Below are 19,408 nucleotides of genomic sequence, written 5' to 3'. Positions count from 1 at the left end.
AATTCTATATGAATTTTAGAATGAATTTAGTTTCGCTATTCGGAGCATTCGTTAAATTTAATCTATACTGTAATTTGGGTGTTCGGATATCTCGGAATAACGAAAAATCTGTCAGAATATTTATTTGGAACAAAATGAACCCTACATGTCTATTTGACATGCAGGGAGGAATCAGATGTATGGGGTGGACTCCGACATGTTGAGGAATTTTTGATGCGAAGAGAGGCTTTTGATGGGAAGTTAATTAATCAAGGTAGTTAAGTGCATCATCAAAGTTTCAGGTTTTCCATTGATATGCAACATTTAAATTTTTTATACTGTAGACTGGGTGCCTCTGGATTTTGCATACTTTTAACCACTTCAGCCCCGGAAGGTTTTACCCCCTTCCTGACCAGAGCACTTTTTACAATTCGGCACTGTGTCGCTTTAACTGCTAATTGCGCGGTCATGCAATGCTGTACCCAAACGAAATTTGCGTCCTTTTCTTCCCACAAATAGAGCTTTCTTTTGATGGTATTTGATCACCTCTGCCGTTTTTATTTTTTGCGCTATACACGGAAAAAGACCGAAAATTTTGAAAAAAAATGATATTTTCTACTTTTTGTTCTAAAAAAAATCCAATAAACTAAATTTTAGTCATACATTTAGGCCAAAATGTATTTGGCCACATGTCTTTGGTAAAAAAAATGTCAAGTGTATATTTATTGGTTTGCGCAAAAGTTATAGCGCCTACAAACTAGGGTACATTTTCTGGAATTTACACAGCCTTTAATTTATGACTGCCTATGTCGTTTCTTGAGGTGCTAAAATGGCAGGGCAGTACAAAACCCCCACAAATGACCCCATTTTGGAAAGTAGACACCCCAAGGAAATTGCTGAGAGGCATGTTGAGCCCATTGAATATTCATTTTTTTTGTCCCAAGTGATTGAATAATGACAAAAAAAAAAAAAAATTACAAAAAGTTGTCACTAAATGATATATTGCTCACACAGGCCATGGGCATATGTGGAATTGCACCCCAAAATACATTTAGCTGCTTCTCCTGAGTATGGGGATACCACATGTGTGGGACTTTTTGGGAGCCTAGCCGCATACGGGGCCCCGAAAACCAATCACTGCCTTCAGGATTTCTAAGGGCGTACATTTTTGATTTTACTCCTCACTACCTATCACAGTTTTGAAGGCCATAAAATGCCCAGATGGCATAAAACCCCCCCAAATGACCCCATTTTGGAAAGTAGACACCCCAAGCTATTTGCTTTGAGGCATGTTGAGTTCATGGAATGTTTTATATTTTGACACAAGTTGCGGGAAAGTGACAAATTTTTTTTTTTTTTTTTGCACAAAGTTGTCACTAAATGATATATTGCTCACACAGGCCATGGGCATATGTGGAATTGCACCCCAAAATACATTTAGCTACTTCTCCTGAGTATGGCGATACCACATGTGTGGGACTTTTTGGGAGCCTAGCCGCGTACGGGGCCCCGAAAACCAATCACCGCCTTCAGGATTTCTAAGGGTGTAAATTTTTGATTTCACTCTTCACTGCCTATCACAGTTTCGGAGGCCATGGAATGCCCAGGTGGCACAAACCCCCCCCAAATGACCCCATTTTGGAAAGTAGACACCCCAAGCTATTTGCTGAGAGGCATGGTGAGTATTTTGCAGCTCTCATTTGTTTTTGAAAATAAAGAAAGACGAGAAAAAACATTTTTTTTTCTTTTTTCAATTTTCAAAACTTTGTGACAAAAAGTGAGGTCTGCAAAATACTCACTATACCTCTCAGAAAATAGCTTGGGGTGTCTACTTTCCAAAATGGGGTCATTTGGGGGGGGGTTTTGCCACCTGGGCATTCCATGGCCTCCGAAACTGTGATAGGCAGTGAAGAGTGAAATCAAAAATTTACGGCCTTAGAAAGCCTGAAGGCGGTGCTTGGTTTTTGGGGTCCCGTACACGGCTAGGCTCCCAAAAAGTCTCACACATGTGGTATCCCCGTACTCAGGAGAAGCAACAGAATGCATTTTGGGGTGTAATTTCACATATTCCCATGGCATGTTTGAGCAATATATCATTTAGTGACAACTTTGCGCAAAAAAAAATAAAAAAAATAAAAAATTGTCTCTTTCCCACAACTTGTGTCACAATATAAAATATTCCATGGACTCGACATGCCTCTCAGCAAATAGCTTGGGGTGTCTACTTTCCAAAATGGGGTCATTTGGGGGGGTTTTGAACTGTCCTGGCATTTTATGCACAACATTTAGAAGCTTATGTCACACATCACCCACTCTTCTAACCACTTGAAGACAAAGCCCTTTCTGACACTTTTTGATTACATAAAAAAATAATTTTTTTTGCAAGAAAATTACTTTGAACCCCCAAACATTATATATTTTTTTAAAGCAAATGCCCTACAGATTAAAATGGTGGGTGTTCCATTTTTTTTTTCACACAATATTTGCGCAGCGATTTTTCAAACGCATTTTTTGGGGAAAAAACACACTTTTTAAAATTTTAATGCACTAAAACACACTATATTGCCCAAATGTTTGATGAAATAAAAAAGATGATCTTAGGCCGAGTACATGGATACCAAACATGACATGCTTTAAAATTGCGCACAAACGTGCAGTGGCGACAAACTAAATACATTTTTAAAAGCCTTTAAAAGCCTTTACAGGTTACCACTTTAGATTTACAGAGGAGGTCTACTGCTAAAATTACTGCCCTCGATCTGACGTTTGCGGTGATACCTCACATGCATGGTGCAATTGCTGTTTACATTTGATGCCAGACCGACGCTTGCGTTCGTTTTAGCGCGAGAGCAGGGGGGACAGGGGTGCTTTTTTTTTTTTTTTTTTCTCTTTATTATTATTATTTTTTTTTATCTTATTTCAAAACTGTTCCTTTCATTTTTTTTTTTTTTTAAATCATTTTTATTGTTATCTCAGGGAATGTAAATATCCCCTATCATAGCAATAGGTAGTAACAGGTACTCTTTTTTGAAAAAATTGGGGTCTATTAGACCCTAGATTTCTCCTCTGCCCTCAAAGCATCTGACCACACCAAGATCGGTGTGATAAAATGCTTTCCCAATTTCCCAATGGCGCTGTTTACATCCGGCGAAATCTAAATCATAAAATGCTCGTAGCTTCCGGTTTCTTAGGCCATAGAGATGATTGGAGCCACTCTGGTCTCTGATCAGCTCTATGGTCAGCTGGCTGAATCACCGGCTTCATTCTCAGGTTCCCTGTTGAGACAGGAGAGCCAGAGAAAAACACGGAAGATGTTGGAGGGGCATTCCCTCCCACTGCTTGTAAAAGCAGTCTAGAGGCTAATTAGCCGCTAGGATTGCTTTTACATGAAAGCCGACCGCTGGCTGAAAAGAATGATACCAAGATGATACCTAAACCTGCAGGCATCATTCTGGTATAACCACTCAAAGTCGTGAATGGCGTACCTGAAGACAAAAAAATGGTTAACAATAAAGCACAGTAAACGGTAAAGTATAAAAAATTGCATACCTGAAAAGCAAACATGATAAAACATAATAACAATAAAACTTTGCAGAATAGAATACAGTAAAAAAGAGCAGAACAATAGAGAGAATAGAGAGAGAAAGAACAATAAAACGACAACTATTATTTTTTATTTTATATTTTTGTTTGTGTTTTTTTTTTTTTTTTTACACTTTTTTTTGTAACTAACTTTTATAACTGTAACCGGTTCCAGGTTCGGGTCTCTCAAAATGCGATGGCATCTTGGGAGACCCTGTGAAAGTGTGTCTAGTCTGTGCAGTGCTGTACCCTACGCTAATACTCAACTAGTGTATGGTAGCGTTCAAAACATTCACCAATGCAAAGACCAGGATTGTCAGGACAGGAGGGACAATAATAGCGGGTGTCACGCCTATATCCGCGCTTGCTGCAGACACGACATCTTTTTTGGGGGGGTTCGCTGGGTAGGGGTACTCGGGAGGACATAAAGAAAATGCCTCTCATGCAGCCGACTGCATTTGGTTGGGGATGTGAATGGGGGAAGTACGGGTGCTGCAGAAGTGGTGGGTTCCCAATTAGGATTGGCGAATGCAGCAGGAAGGGCACTATGGGCACGACGGGCCTGTGTTTGTCTTTTTGGTGGCAGCGGGACACTACTTGTGCTTGCCACCTCACCAGCTTGAACTGCACTTATGGGACTTGCCACGTCACCAAGTGTTACTGCAGTGCGGGTTTGACTACGACCGGGGTGTACTAGGCCGCTGGCGCTTGCCAGTTCACCAAAACGCTACAAAAAAAACTGTTAGCGATCGCAGGGATCAGGCCTGACTCTGCGAACGCTGCAGTTATGCGTTTAGTGTTTTGTAAGTGTCAGTGATCGATCGATACTGCACTTGGGTGGGCTGGGCTGGGCCGGGCGAAGGGGCAAAACGCAGGTGCTAGCAGGCATCTGGGCTGATCCCGCTAACACTGCGTTTGTGGGAACCCTAAACTGCTGGGGACGCTAGTATAAATCTGATCAGATCAGATATTGATCCGTTCAGATACTATACCACTAAGGGAGGTGTATGGTGCGTGGGTGTTAGCGGTACTGGCGCTTACCTGACGCTGCCTGGGGCTGGTGCTTGCCAGTTCACCAAAACGCTACCAAGAAAACTGTTAGCGATCGCAGGGATCAGGCCTGACTCTGCGAACGCTGCAGTTATTTGTTTAGTGTTTTGTAAGTGACAGTGATCGATCGATACTGCACTTGGGTGGGCTGGGCTGGGCCGGGCGGAGGGGAAAAACACAGGTGCTAGCAGGTATCTGGGCTGATCCCGCTAATACTGCGCTTGTGGGAACCCTAAACTGCTGGGGACGCTAGTATAGATCTGATCAGATCAGATATTGATCCGATCAGATACTATACCACCAAGGGAGGTGTACGGTGCGTGCGTGGGTGTTAGCGTTACTGGCTCTAACCTGACGCTGCCTGGGGCTGGTGCTTGCCAGTTCACCAAAACGCTACCAAGAAAACTGTTAGCGATCGCAGGGATCAGGCCTGACTCTGTGAACGCTGCAGTTATTTGTTTAGTGTTTTGTAAGTGACAGTGATCGATCGATACTGCACTTGGGTGGGCTGAGCTGGGCCGGGCGGAGGGGAAAAACGCAGGTGCTAGCAGGTATCTGGGCTGATCCCGCTAACACTGTGTTTTTGGGAACCCTAAACTGCTGGGGACGCTAGTATAGATCTGATCGGATCAGATATTGATCCGTACAGATACTATACCACTAAGGGAGGTGTATGCTGCGTGCGTGGGTGTTAGCGGTACTGGCGCTAATCTGACGCTGCCTGGGGCGACGCATATCACCGCCGGGCGATCAGGGGGCTAAACCTTTATTCGGTAATAAACAGCGGGTGCCCTGACACTATAAAAAATAAACGAACTAACCAGCGTCACCCGTAACACTTATACGGTGATCAGTGATGAAAGGGTTAACTAGGGGGCAATCAAGGGGTTAAAACCTTTATTAGGTAGTATATGGGGGTCCCTGACGCTATAAAACGCTGACGACGAACCTAAATATTTACCTCCCTAACTAGCGTCACCAGCGACACTAATACAGCGATCAGAAAAATGATCGCTTAGTGACACTGGTGACAGGGGGTGATCAAGGGGTTAAAACTTTATTAGGGGGGATTAGGGGGGTACCCTAGACCTAAAGGGGGCTACCACTCACTGCCCTAACACTGTAACTGTCACAAACTGACACCAATACAGTAATCAGAAAAAAAAAAAAATACTGCTTGGTGTCAGTTTGTGACGGGGGGGGTGGTTGGGGGGGGATCGGGGGGTGATCGGGAGGGGGGATCGGGGTGTTTTATGTGCCTGGCATGTTCTACTGTGTGTGTGTGTGTTTTGTGCACTTACATGTCTTCTCTCCTCGGCGCTGGAACGGAAACTGCCAAGCCGAGGAGAGATGACATCACATCCTCTGCCTGTGTGAAACTACACACAGGCAGGGGAGGATTCCGATTGGCTGGGAGCGATCGCGAGGGGGGGCCACGATCGGATGGTCTCCCCCTCGCCTCCCAACGCTCCCAGTCAAATGCCGACCGCCGCTGGCACCGGGGGGGGGTCCGATAGGACCCCCCGCCCGCGGGAGGCAGATCACGTACAGGTACGTGATTCTGCCTGCCCGTGCCATTCTGCTGACGTATATCCACGTTAGGCGGTCGGCAAGTGGTTAAAGAGTGCTGCTTCTGGAAAAATGTTGAGAAACACTAGTCTGAATATATTTTCCTGGTGCTACTCTGTTGTCCACCAACAAGTGGAGACTCTGCATAGGTCCCATAAATGTTAACTGCATATTTCTCTCCTTTCTTTAATTTAGGTAGATATCTTTGTGTTGGTCAATATAATCTGTAAATAAGTAAATTATCTTGTTATTATTATAGTAAATATAATATAATTCAATATAATATTCTACAATTTAATAATATTTCCTCCCCACGTGCCCCTTCCCCTGACTTCTCTGTCAAGATCAATGGCACAACCATCAAACCATCCCCGTATGCCACGGTACTAGGTGTAATCTCAGACTCTGAATTCTCCCTTTGGCCCCACATCCAATCACTGTCCAAAGCTGTGTTATAAGAACATTTAGGTCCCTGTGGAGGAATCACGCACAACTTTGGATGAATAAGAAGAGGTGAAAATGCCAGATCGGCCTGAGGACTGCAGCAAGAAAATCAAGTATAGAGTATTTTAAAAAATCCTGTTAGGAGAGGAGGGATGTTACATTTCAACTTTAACCACCTCAATACTGGGCACTTACACCCCCTTTCTGCTCAGGCCATTTTTCAGCTTTCAGCGCTGTCACACTTTGAATGACAATTGCGCGGTCATGCTACACTTTAACCATGTGAAATTTTTATCACATTCTTCACACAAATAGAGCTTTCTTTTGGTGGTATTAAATCACGCCTGGGTTTTTTAGTGCAACATTTTGAAAGAAAAGTTTTTCTTATTTACTGTTAGTAAATTTAGTAAATAAGTAATTTTTCTGCTTCACCGATGGGTGCAATGATGGGCACTGATAGGCTGCACTGATGGGCACTGATTAGGGGGCACTGATGGGTGGCACTAGTGGGAACTGATAGGCGGCACTGGTGGGCACAAAAAGGTGGCATAGATAGGCGACACTGATGGGCATTGATGGGTGGCACTGATGGGCAGCAGTGATGGGCATTGATGGGCAGCAGTGATAGGCATTGATGGGCAGCATTGATAGCCAGCACTGACTGGCATCACTAATGGCCGCTGATTGCTGCCACTTGTGGGCACTGATTGCTGCCACTTGTGGGCACTGGTGGGAACTGATTGCTGGCAGTGGTGGGCACTTAATTGTAATCAGGGCACTGATGATCAGGGCACCAGCGGGGTGTGCGAGAGCGATCGTTCTTGTAAGCCATCATATGACTTCCACCCAGAACGAGAGCCGCACCGCCCAGCCATCCTTTGACGGTGGGCGGGCGGCAAGTGGTTAAAATATATCTTACATGTAGTGTATGGACTTTACTGAAAATCCTAAATCTCAGTGCTAAGATCTTAACATGATAAGAGTCCAGTAAACTGTCTGTAGTTAGTTTGAACTCTGAGTACATGAGGGTTCCCTCAATAGTCCAAAAACGTATAAGCTACAAGTAGTATTACACCATCCCACATGTTATTCCCTGCACCACTAGAGTATGTTATACTCTGATTTTGCACATCTGTGAATTTCAGTGTAAACTTAAAAACCATTAATAAATAAAACTGTATATAAATAAGGTATACCAGTCATATTGGAAATCTGCCCTTCTGAACATGGGACACAGTCATAGCAGCAAGAGTGGATTGAAGCTCCTGGCTTTTTTCTGTAACCGGGCAAACAAGAGTCCACACACCGAGACTCCAGCTTCTAAAGGAAGTGAAAAAAAAGTCTCCTTGTGTGAAATAACATTGGAGATTCAATATTAGTGCATTGCAAAACATTACTATATCTCCTTATCCATGGTTTCCATTGCACTTTAAAGTGCATGCAAACCCCAACACTATTTTCCAGTAGGGCTGGCAACATATCGTATATAGTCTGGAGATCCTGCCAAAAACAACTCTACTTATTTCAGGCTGACAACACTAAGCCACCACCTCATACTGGATTAGTACTCATGGCAGACTTACAATGCTGATGATAATATTGAGGAAGTTGATTAGTGTTGTCAGCCTGCTATAGGAAGTGCTGTTACTGGTGTGATCTCCGGGTAAGAAACTTAAGAAAACTGAATGCAGTGAGACATAATGCCCAACATAGTGAAACAAAGGATTTTCAGTTTACATGCACTTTACAGTGTATTAAAAAATATTTGTGTAACTGAATGGTGTCAGACTTGCCCTGTTTTTTTTTTTTTTCCATTTAAACAAGTATAAACAAGTATAACACAATAATTTCAAACAGGAGGAATAAGAGACTATGGGTTACATACACTTGAAATCATTTTAACCTGAGGGACAGAAGTCAATCCCAGTAGAGAACCCCATAGTCCATGAGTACGAGTAGGAAACTATCCCTACAAATATTTTACTTTCTTGTTTAATATCTGTTATTTATACCTGTATGTGAAGGGCAGATAAGGCTATTATAATATTTGAAGCAATAAAGTTCATGGGTGATGCTAAGAAATGTCATTGCTTGACTATCATTTTTACATCTGTTGTGAAAATTGTACAATGGGCGGCCAATGTCATGAAAAGTGAGTGTCACATGTGCTCCTCCTCACCGTATTATTGTCTTCATTCCATGTTATATTGGTGGGGTCAATGTGAAGTTTGTCTTCTTCTTTAGCCCATGGTATGTATGAACCAACATCAATATTACTTGCGATAAATGGGAGGTAAGACCTAACCCCATTTACTATTTTGTAGTAGAAAGGAAACTCACCATTTTGATTGAAGAAGGTCATTCTGTCTGCCGTCTTATATGGATTTTTTATTTGTTTCACATATTTATGCAACTGGAGGACAAAAAGAAAAAAAACTCGAACAAGTTAAAGCTAAATTTCAATTTCTTTATATCTTGCTTTCCCTTGTTTCTCCATCCCCATTTATCAACACTTTTTTTTTTTTTTAATAAAATCTTTCTGTTTATATTATATGCCTTATTTTAAATTCAATTGTTTTAATAATTTTCAATAAAATACAAAGATAACATATATACTTTACTCAAAACAGTGAATACTCTTATGAGATAATGTTTGTTTAACTACTTGCCGACCAGCCGCCACAGTTTTACTGGGCTTCGCCCTGTGGTCACTAGGGGTGTGCGCACACCTGCTGCTTGCCCCCAGAGCCTTCTTTCAAGGCTGAGGACGCTATATGTTGGGATTTTTTGATTATATATCCAGCCGCCTTGTAGAGCTATAGGACTGTCCAGGTTGTCTTTGCTGTGGGTATCTTTGGCCCCTGGCATACAATATGCTCCGCCCGGGTTGCCTTGGGAGAACGTAAGTTACTAGAGAATCCAACCAATGCAGGAGACTGGTATGATGTATATATGTATAAATTACAACAACATTTTCTGATCTATTCCCCTCTTTTTGATTATATAGATTGTGATGTAATTTTCCCTGAAGAAGACTTGATTTTGTTTAACGTTGAAACGCGTTGGAAATTCCACTACCCCATATTCGAGTGGCCATTTAGGGTGACCGTATTGGGTAGTGTGATACATCACTGTTTGCTTTTTAACAATTCCTTCACATGTAACTGTATACTATAACTATTTCTCGGATGTATATACAAACTTCTATGTCTTGAAGTCCTATTTTGTATCTATATGTTACTTACCTTATGTTTATACACATATATCAATATTTATGTTTTTCATGTCTAATAATACTCAATAAATTTGATTTTATTTTTTAAACAAATTTAAAAATTCATTGCCTTAAAAATCCCCTTAGAGGTTTATATATTTTTTTCACATGTATTTGGGATGATGGCAATGACACATCCACACCACCAAGGTCACACCTATATATATTGATTTTTAGGGTGGATAACACACCCATACCTCATAAGTGACCAGGGTGGGTGGATGTGGACCCCTTAATGAAAAGGCACATCGTACATTTTTTTAAAAAAAATTTACTAATTCTACACAGTAGGAGTTCACTTTTTTTACTCTCTATATATCTCTAAAGGGAGGTTAGTGCACCCTTGCCAAGAGAGCCAATTGCTTTCGGATTGTATTCTTATTTCAATCTCCTATACTATTGTGCGAACTCACCTAGGGGCCAATGGGGATTTGCAGGGAGGGGAGTGGGAGGAGTTTATGGCAAATATCCAAAGGAGCTATGAAGGGAAGGAACGGGTTACCTCAGATCTATCTTCACTTTTCTCAAGTCTAACAAAAATCTTAGAGAAGAAATCAGCCTTGCATTGGCACATCGAGTCTCTTGGGAGATACATCAGAGAAGGGATTAATCCAATCGGTCTCTGAATACAAATATTTCCCATTCTAGAAAACATCTCCAAAGAACTTAAAAAGAACTGGGAAAGTAAACTTAATGACTGTTCCATGAATCTCATGCTATTACTCCAGAATGAATACAAACAGCAACTGGATAGTATGAATACAGAAATCAGAACACTATATGATCGACTCACCCCTCTGAAGACGCACAAGGAATATACGACTTATGAGAAAAAACTTAAAGAACATCTGGAGACCTTCGGTAAAGCCATTCTCATTAAAAAGGAGAAAAAATATTGGAGAGACAAGAATGCCTTCAGGGAGGGTAGAGCCTACAGGTGGAACTCAACGAATACTAAAAAAAACAGAAAAAGAAGAACCCCATATCAAGAAAACAGTAATAAACCTAATGATTATTCTTCAGACACACCCTCTAACTCCTCCTCATCAGCATCTTCATACACCGGCCATTTCAGAGGCAAAAGAAAGGGACCTTTAGGCAGACAACAGGAGAACGAGGGAGAAGTAAAACAAACCAATAAAAAAACGTACCACGGAACATGAGACAATGGAGTCACAACAGAGTAACAGGTCTAACACACCTAAAGGTACCAACCAGGGTAACACACAAGGTCTCTTCCCCAATCTTGGAAGAGGAAATCGGAAAGACTTAGGGGCCATCCCCAAAACCCAACAAACACAACTCAATGCTTTTTTAGACAAAAGCGTCATACCACCACCCAGCCCAATGCCGGTGACTCAACCAACAATGACACCTACGGATCCTCCAGTTACAAAGAACTAAACATTATCAACCTCTCTTCACACCAACTCACTGATGAAGAAAGAAAAGTATTATCGTTGGGCCTCTCCTTCTGCCCCAGTCAAGGCATGGACAGCTTTGAAACAACAAAGGACATTCATCTTTTTGCTCGGAAACTGTTGTTGAAAAGCCTATATGCGAAACAAAAAGTCACCCAACCAGAAGTAGCACTAAATTTAAAAACAGCAGACTTCAAAGCCCTTAGAGACTTGAACCTCCTACTACAAGAGAATAACCCTACAGAAAACCTATGGGAAGAAGAGCTGGATGATGAGGAGAGTGATGAGGAAGAACCTAAAGAAAAAGCTGCCAAACCTCATACGAAAACTGACAAAAAATGTAAAAAGAAATCACATAAATTTCCTCCGTTAAACCTTAACCCAGCGATAGCACTTTTTGTTAGACAGACAACGAGAGAAATTGAGAAATTGGGTAGACAAACAATCAAAAATAACCTCAACCCAGAACTGCAACATGCACTCAATACCTTGAAGAATGACATGAACATCACAATCAAAGCATCGGACAAAGGTGGAAATATTGTCCTCATGGACAACGAGAACTACGAAACAATGTGCCTTAAAATTCTTAACAACACCAAATGCTATAAAAAAATCTCCCCAGCAATTATTGAGAGATTCAACCAGGAATTTTTATACCTGGTGGATGAGTCGCTCAATGGAGGGGTCATTAACAAAGAGATGTGGGAGTTTATACGTACACAGCATCCTCGTTTACCCACATTCTATGCCCTGCCCAAGGTGCATAAAAGATTGGATGACCCCCCAGGGAGGCCGATCATCTCTGGCAATGGGTCCATCACAGAAGGCATTAGTCAGGTCATAGATTATCATCTTAGACCCCACGTCGAGGACCTACCATCTTACACCAAAGACACTATCCATCTACTGCAGATTATAGATAACATAACCATCCCCGATTCTGCCCTGTTGGTCACTATTGACGTAGAGTGTCTGTATAACAGCATCCCCCATGACGCAGGAGTAGCAGCTATTGAACGGGTGTTGAGGCAAAGAGCCACCACTGAGTGGAGGTTCAATGCCTTCATACTCCAAATGTTGGAATTCATTTTAAGACATAATGTCTTTCTATTTAAGGGCTCCCACTACCTCCAGGTGCAGGGGGTGGCTATGGGGACATGTTGTGCTCCCTCATATGCCAACCTGTACCTGGGGGAGTGGGAGAAGGCCTTTTTGCTAGGAGAGGGATCGTCTATGTACTCTGATCACATCTGTCTGTGGCAGAGGTACATAGACGATATCTTCATTATCTGGGATGGCCCTGAAGATAAACTCAAGGAATGTTTGAATTCTATGAATCAAAATAACTTCAATCTCTTTTTTACTATGACTTACAATTCCAAGGAAGTCAACTTCTTGGATATTACCATCTCCAAAGATCGAGCTGGAGTACTTTCGAGTAATTTGTATAGAAAGGAGACAGCAGGGAATACTCTGTTACATGCAGATAGTTTCCACCCAGAGCCATTGAAGAAATCCATACCCTTCAGTCAATTTTTAAGACTCAAAAGAAATTGTAGCACATATGAGAACTTCCAACAGGAATCCAACAATCTTACTGCCAGATTGAAAGAAAGAGGGTCCACAAAAACAGCCCTCAAAAAAGCTTTCAATCGTGTAAAAAATCTTGACAGACGAGATCTAATCTTCAAAAAGAAACATCCTACTAGAGAAGACAACTCTACTAGAATTATCATGAAATTTTCCAATGAACATCAACAAATAAGAAAAATCATCTCCAAACACTGGTCAATACTCACAGAGGATCCAATCTTAAGTGAGTTGGTCACCTCTAGACCTCAAATCACTTATAAAAAATCCGGGTCTATAGGAAATATGCTCACACAGAGCAAGTACAAAGGAAACGCAAGAACAGACCCCTGTAGAACCTGGGGTACATATCCATGTGGATCATGCACACAGTGCGGAGTTATCGGTAGGAGAACCATGATTACATTACCCAATGGGGAAAATTTTCAATTACGGCATTTTGCGAACTGCAAAACACGGGGAGTTGTCTATCTGATGCAATGTCAATGTGGGGCCTTTTACGTGGGGAAAACCCGACAAGAATTCACCAAGAGAGTTGAAAAGCATATGCACAGTATAGGCATTGGCAACCTATATTTGCCTTTGGGTAGGCATGTAGCAAAACACCATAACTACAGGATGCCCAAGGTAAATTTCACGGTCATTGATAGACTACACATACCTACCGGGGGGGTAATTGGAACAAGGTCCTGCTCCAGCGCGAAATGCGCTGGATCAGGTACCTTAGGGCCACCACTCCCCCTGGTTTAAATGAAACAGAGAGTTTTAGGCCTTTCTTAGATGGCTTTAGATCAGGTAAAACTGACTAAGGGTACTCCTTGTACCTTACTCTGCTTATAATTTGGATCATTTCATCTCCTCCTTCTTTTCCTTCCCCTCTCCCCCCCTTTGTCTTTCCATCATTTGTCCCCTGGGAGCCACTCAAACTTCAGTTGGTGGAGACTGGCCTTTTTGGGGGGTTTTCCAATTTTCATTTATGTTATCTATACTATTAGCTTTGAGTTACACATTCTAATTGTGACTATATTATAATAGGGATATAGCTTGTATTCCTTCAAAGAAACTGAAACCCACTCTTTCACTTTTTAGTCACAGAGCTATGGAGGTACCTACTGGGTGTGCGGCATTTGCTGCGCATGCGCAGGCCCCTTAGTTATAGTTGGTTGCCTTGGCAGCGTCCGGCATCCTCACGCCGGACGCTCCCAGTGGCAACAAATACAAGCAAGCCGCGTAACAGGTCACGTGGCAGAAGCACGTCACTAGTTGCGCGTCATCACGTCGCGCCTGTGTGGACCATCAAGCGGAGTTGGTTGCCAAGGTAGTGTCCAGCGTCCTTACGCTGGACGCCTTTGACAGCAACCACCCGGTGCCCGAGGCAGTCCTGTTTTGTCCCCCGGCAATCGGAGGTGAGGGGGAGGCCATCCGTTTGTGGCCCCCCCTCGCGATCGCCGCCGGCCAATCAGATCACTTCCTTTGCTGCTGTATGCTAAACAGCAGCAAAGGAAATGATGTCATCTCTCCTCGGCTCGGTATTTTCCGTTGCAGCGCCGAGGAGAGAAGACTTCACTGTGAGTGCACAACACTACACACACAGTAGAACATGCCAGGCACACAAAACACCCCGATCCCCCCCCGATCGCCCCCCGATCCCCCCCCCCCTCCCTGTCACAAACTGACACCAGCAGTTTTTTTTTTTTTCTGATTACAGCATTGGTGTCAGTTTGTGACAGTTACAGTGTTGGGACAGTGAGTATTACCCCCCTTTAGGTCTAGGATACCCCCCTAACCCCCCCTAATAAAGTTTTAACCCCTTGATCACCCCCTGTCGCCAGTGTCACTAAGCGATCATTTTTGTGATCGCTGTATTAGTGTCGCTGGTGACGCTAGTTAGTGAGGTAAATATTTAGGTTCGCCGTCAGCGTTTTATAGCGACAGGGACCCCCATATACTACCTAATAAATGTTTTAACCCCTTGATTGCCCCCTAGTTAACCCTTTCACCACTGATCACCGTATAACCGTTACGGGTGACGCTGGTTAGTTCGTTTATTTTTTATAGTGTCAGGGAACCCGCCGTTTATTACTGAATAAAGGTTTAGCCCCCTGATCGCCCGACGGTGATATGCGTCACCCCAGGCAGCGTCAGATTAGCGCCAGTACCGCTAACACCCACGCACGCGGCATACGCCTCCCTTAGTGGTATAGTATCTGAACGGATCAATATCTGATCCGATCAGATCTATACTAGCGTCCCCAGCAGTTTAGGGTTCCCAAAAACGCAGTGTTAGCGGGATCAGCCCAGATACCTGCTAGCACCTGCGTTTTGTGCCCCCGCCCGGCCCAGCCCAAGTGCAGTATCGATCGATCACTGTCACTTACAAGGCACTAAACGCATAACTGCAGCGTTCGCAGAGTCAGGCCTGATCCCTGCGATCGCTAACAGTTTTTTTGGTAGCATTTTGGTGAACTAGCAAGCACCAGCCCCAGGCAGTGTCAGGTTAACGCCAGTACCGCTAACACCCACGAACGTACCGTACACCTCCCTTAGTGGTATAGTATCTGAACGGATCAATATCTGGTCCGATCAGATCTATACTGGCGTCCCCAGCAGTTTAGGGTTCCCAAAAACGCAGTGTTAGCGGGATCAGCCCAGATACCTGCTAGCACCTGCATTTTGCCCCTCCGCCCGGCCCAGCCCAGCCCACCCAAGTGCAGTATCGATCGATCACTGTCACTTACAAGGCACTAAACGCATAACTGCAGCGTTCGCAGAGTTAGGCCTGATCCCTGCGATCGCTAACAGTTTTTTTGGTAGCATTTTGGTGAACTAGCAAGCACCAGCCCCAGGCAGCGTCAGGTTAGCGCCAGTACCGCTAACACCCACACACGCGCCGTACACCTCCCTTAGTGGTATAGTATCTGAACGGATCAATATCTGATCCGATCAGATCTATACTAGCGTCCCCAGCAGTTTAGGGTTCCCAAAAACGTAGTGTTAGCGGGATCAGCCCAGATACCTGCTAGCACCTGCGTTTTGCCCCTCCGCCCGGCCCAGCCCAGCCCACCCAAGTGCAGTATCGATCGATCACTGTCACTTACAAAACACTAAACACATAACTGCAGCATTCGCAGAGTCAGGCCTGATCCCTGCGATCGCTAACAGTTTTTTTGGAAGCTTTTTATTGAACTGGCAAGCACCAGTGGCCTAGTACACCCCGGTCGTAGTCAAACCAGCACTGCAGTAACACTTGGTGACGTGGCGAGTCCCATAAGTACAGTTCAAGCTGCTGAGGTGGCAAGCACAAGTAGTGTCCCGCTGCCACCATGAAGACAAACACAGGCCCGTCGTGCCCATAATGCCCTTCCTGCTGCATTCGCCAATCCTACTAATTGGGAACCCAGCACTTCTGCAACACCCGTACTTCCCCCCATTCACATCCCCAACCAAATGCAGTCGGCTGCATGAGAGGCATTTTTATGTCCTCCCGAGTACCCCTACCCAACTAACCCCCCCAAAAAAGATGTTGTGTCTGCAGCAAGCGCGGATATAGGCGTGACACCCGCTATTATTGTCCCTCCTGTCCTGACAATCCTGGTCTTTGCATTGGTGAATGTTTTGAACGCTACCATGCACTATTTGAGTATTAGCGTAGGGTACAGCACTGCACAGACTAGGCACACTTTTACAGGGTCTCCCAAGATGCCATCGCATTTTGAGAGACCCGAACCTGGAACCGGTTACAGTTATAAAAGTTAGTTACAAAAAAAGTGTAAAAAAAAAAAAAATATATAAAATTTAAAAAAATTGTTGTCGTTTTATTGTTCTCTCTCTCTCTATTGTTCTGCTCTTTTTTACTGTATTCTATTCTGCAATGTTTTATTGTTATTATGTTTTATCATGTTTGTTTTTCAGGTATGCAATTTTTTATACTTTACCGTTTACTGTGCTTTATTGTTAACCATTTTTTTGTCTTCAGGTACGCCATTCACGACTTTGAGTGGTTATACCAGAATGATGCCTGCAGGTTTAGGTATCATCTTGGTATCATTCTTTTCAGCCAGCGGTCGGCTTTCATGTAAAAGCAATCCTAGCGGCTAATTAGCCTCTAGACTGCCTTTACAAGCCGTGGGAGGGAATGCCCCCTCCCCACCGTCTTCCGTGTTTTTCTCTGGCTCTCCTGTCTCAACAGGGAACCTGAAAATGCAGCCGGTGATTCAGCCAGCTGACCATAGAGCTGATCAGAGACCAGAGTGGCTCCAAACATCTCTATGGCCTAAGAAACCGGAAGCTACGAGCATTTTATGACTTAGATTTTGCCAGATGTAAATAGCGCCATTGGGAAATTGGGGAAGCATTTTATCACACCGATCTTGGTGTGGTCAGATGCTTTGAGGGCAGAGGAGAGATCTAGGGTCTAATAGACCCCAATTTTTTCAAAAAAGAGTACCTGTCACTACCTATTGCTATCATAGGGGATATTTACATTCCCTGAGATAACAATAAAAATGATTAAAAAAAAAAATGAAAGGAACAGTTTAAAAATAAGATAAAAAATCAAAAAAATAATAAAAAAAAAAAAAGCACCCCTGTCGCCCCCTGCTCTTGTGCTAAGGCGAACGCAAGCGGCGGTCTGTCGTCAAACGTAAACAGCAATTGCACCATGCATGTGAGGTATCACCGCGAAGGTCAGATCGAGGGCAGTAATTTTAGCAGTAGACCCCCACTGTAAATCTAAAGTGGTAACCTGTAAAGGCTTTTAAAGGCTTTTAAAAATGTATGTATTTTGTTGCCACTGCACGTTTGTGCGCAATTGTAAAGCATGTCATGTTTGGTATCCATGTACTCGGCCTAAGATCATCTTTTTTATTTCATCAAACATTTGGGCAATATAGTGTGTTTTAGTGCATTAAAATTTTAAAAAGTGTGTTTTTTCCCCAAAAAATGCGTTTGAAAAATCGCTGCGCAAATACTGTGTGAAAAAAAAAAATGAAACACCCACCATTTTAATCTGTAGGGCATTTGCTTTAAAAAAATATATAATGTTTGGGGGTTCAAAGTAATTTTCTTGCAAAAAAAAATAACTTTTTCATGTAATCAAAAAGTGTCAGAAAGGGCTTTGTCTTCAAGTGGTTAGAAGAGTGGGTGATGTGTGACATAAGCTTCTAAATGTTGTGCATAAAATGCCAGGACAGTTCAAAACCCCCCCAAATGACCCCATTTTTGAAAGTAGACACCCCAAGCTATTTGCTGAGAGGCATGTCGAGTCCATGGAATATTTTATATTGCGACACAAGTTGCGGGAAAGAGACAAATTTTTTTTTTTTTTTTGCACAAAGTTGTCACTAAATGATATATTGCTCAAACATGCCATGGAAATATGTGAAATTACACCTCAAAATACATTTTGCTGCTTCTCCTGAGTACGGGGATACCACATGTGTGAGACTTTTTGGGAGCCTAGCCGCGCACAGGAAAACCAAGCACCGTCTTCAGGCTTTCTAAGGGCGTGAATTTTTGATTTCACTCTTCACTGCCTATCACAGTTTCGGAGGCCATGGAATGCCCAGGTGGCACAACCCCCCCCAAATGACCCCATTTTGGAAAGTAGATACCCCAAGCTATTTGCTGAGAGGTATAGTGAGTATTTTGCAGACCTCACTTTTTGTCACAAAGTTTTGAAAATTGAAAAAAGAAAAAAAAATGTTTTTTCTTGTCTTTCTTCATTTTCAAAAACAAATGAGAGCTGCAAAATATTCACCATGCCTCTCAGCAAATAGCTTGGGGTGTCTACTTTCCAAAATGGGGTCATTTGGGGGGGGTTTGTGCCACCTGGGCATTCCATGGCCTCCGAAACGGTGATAGGCAGTGAAGAGTAAAATCAAAAATTCACGCCCTTAAAAACGCTGAAGGCAGTGATTGGTTTTCGGGGCCCCGTACGCGGCTAGGCTCCCAAAAAGTCCCACACATGTGGTATCCCCATACTCAGGAGAAACAGCAGAATGTATTTTGGGGTGCAATTCCACATATGCCCATGGCCTGTGTGAGCAATATATCATTTAGTGACAACTTTGTGCAAAAAAAAAAAAAAAAAATGTGTCACCTTCCCGCAACTTGTGTCAAAATATAAAATATTCCATGGACTCAATATGCCTCTCAGCAAATAGCTTGGGGTGTCTACTTTCCAAAATGGGGTCATTTGGGGGGGTTTTGTGCCACCTGGGCATTCCATGGCCTCCGAAACTGTGATAGGCAGTGAAGAGTGAAATCAAAAATTTACACCCTTAGAAATCCTGAAGGCGGTGATTGGTTTTCGGGGTCCCGTATGCGGCTAGGCTCCCAAAAAGTCCCACACATGTGGTATCCCCGTACTCAGGAGAAGCAGCTGAATGTATTTTGGGGTGCAATTCCACATAGGCCCATGGCCTGCGTGAGCAATATATCATTTAGTGACAACTTTTTGTAAATATTTTTTTTTTTTGTCATTATTCAAACACTT

The 19,408-nt window shown here is 43.1% G+C and overlaps 1 protein-coding gene across 1 annotated transcript in view; it reads right to left on the bottom strand.

The window, feature by feature from the left end:
• Nucleotides 1–19,408, bottom strand: part of LOC141127181 (vomeronasal type-2 receptor 26-like) — a 172,607-nt gene that overhangs the window by 16,346 nt on the left and 136,853 nt on the right. Inside the window, exons 4-5 of the mRNA XM_073613780.1 lie at nt 8,804–9,037; nt 7,821–7,944 (exon numbers count right to left, since the gene is read on the bottom strand). Of these exons, the coding sequence (XP_073469881.1) occupies nt 7,821–7,944; nt 8,804–9,037 (358 nt within the window). The remainder of the gene's footprint in view (nt 1–7,820; nt 7,945–8,803; nt 9,038–19,408) is intronic.

This window comes from Aquarana catesbeiana, linkage group LG01, assembly GCF_042186555.1.
Source record: "Aquarana catesbeiana isolate 2022-GZ linkage group LG01, ASM4218655v1, whole genome shotgun sequence".
In the NCBI taxonomy this organism is placed as follows: Eukaryota; Metazoa; Chordata; class Amphibia; order Anura; family Ranidae; genus Aquarana; species Aquarana catesbeiana.
This window is presented reverse-complemented; position numbering and strand designations above follow the sequence as displayed.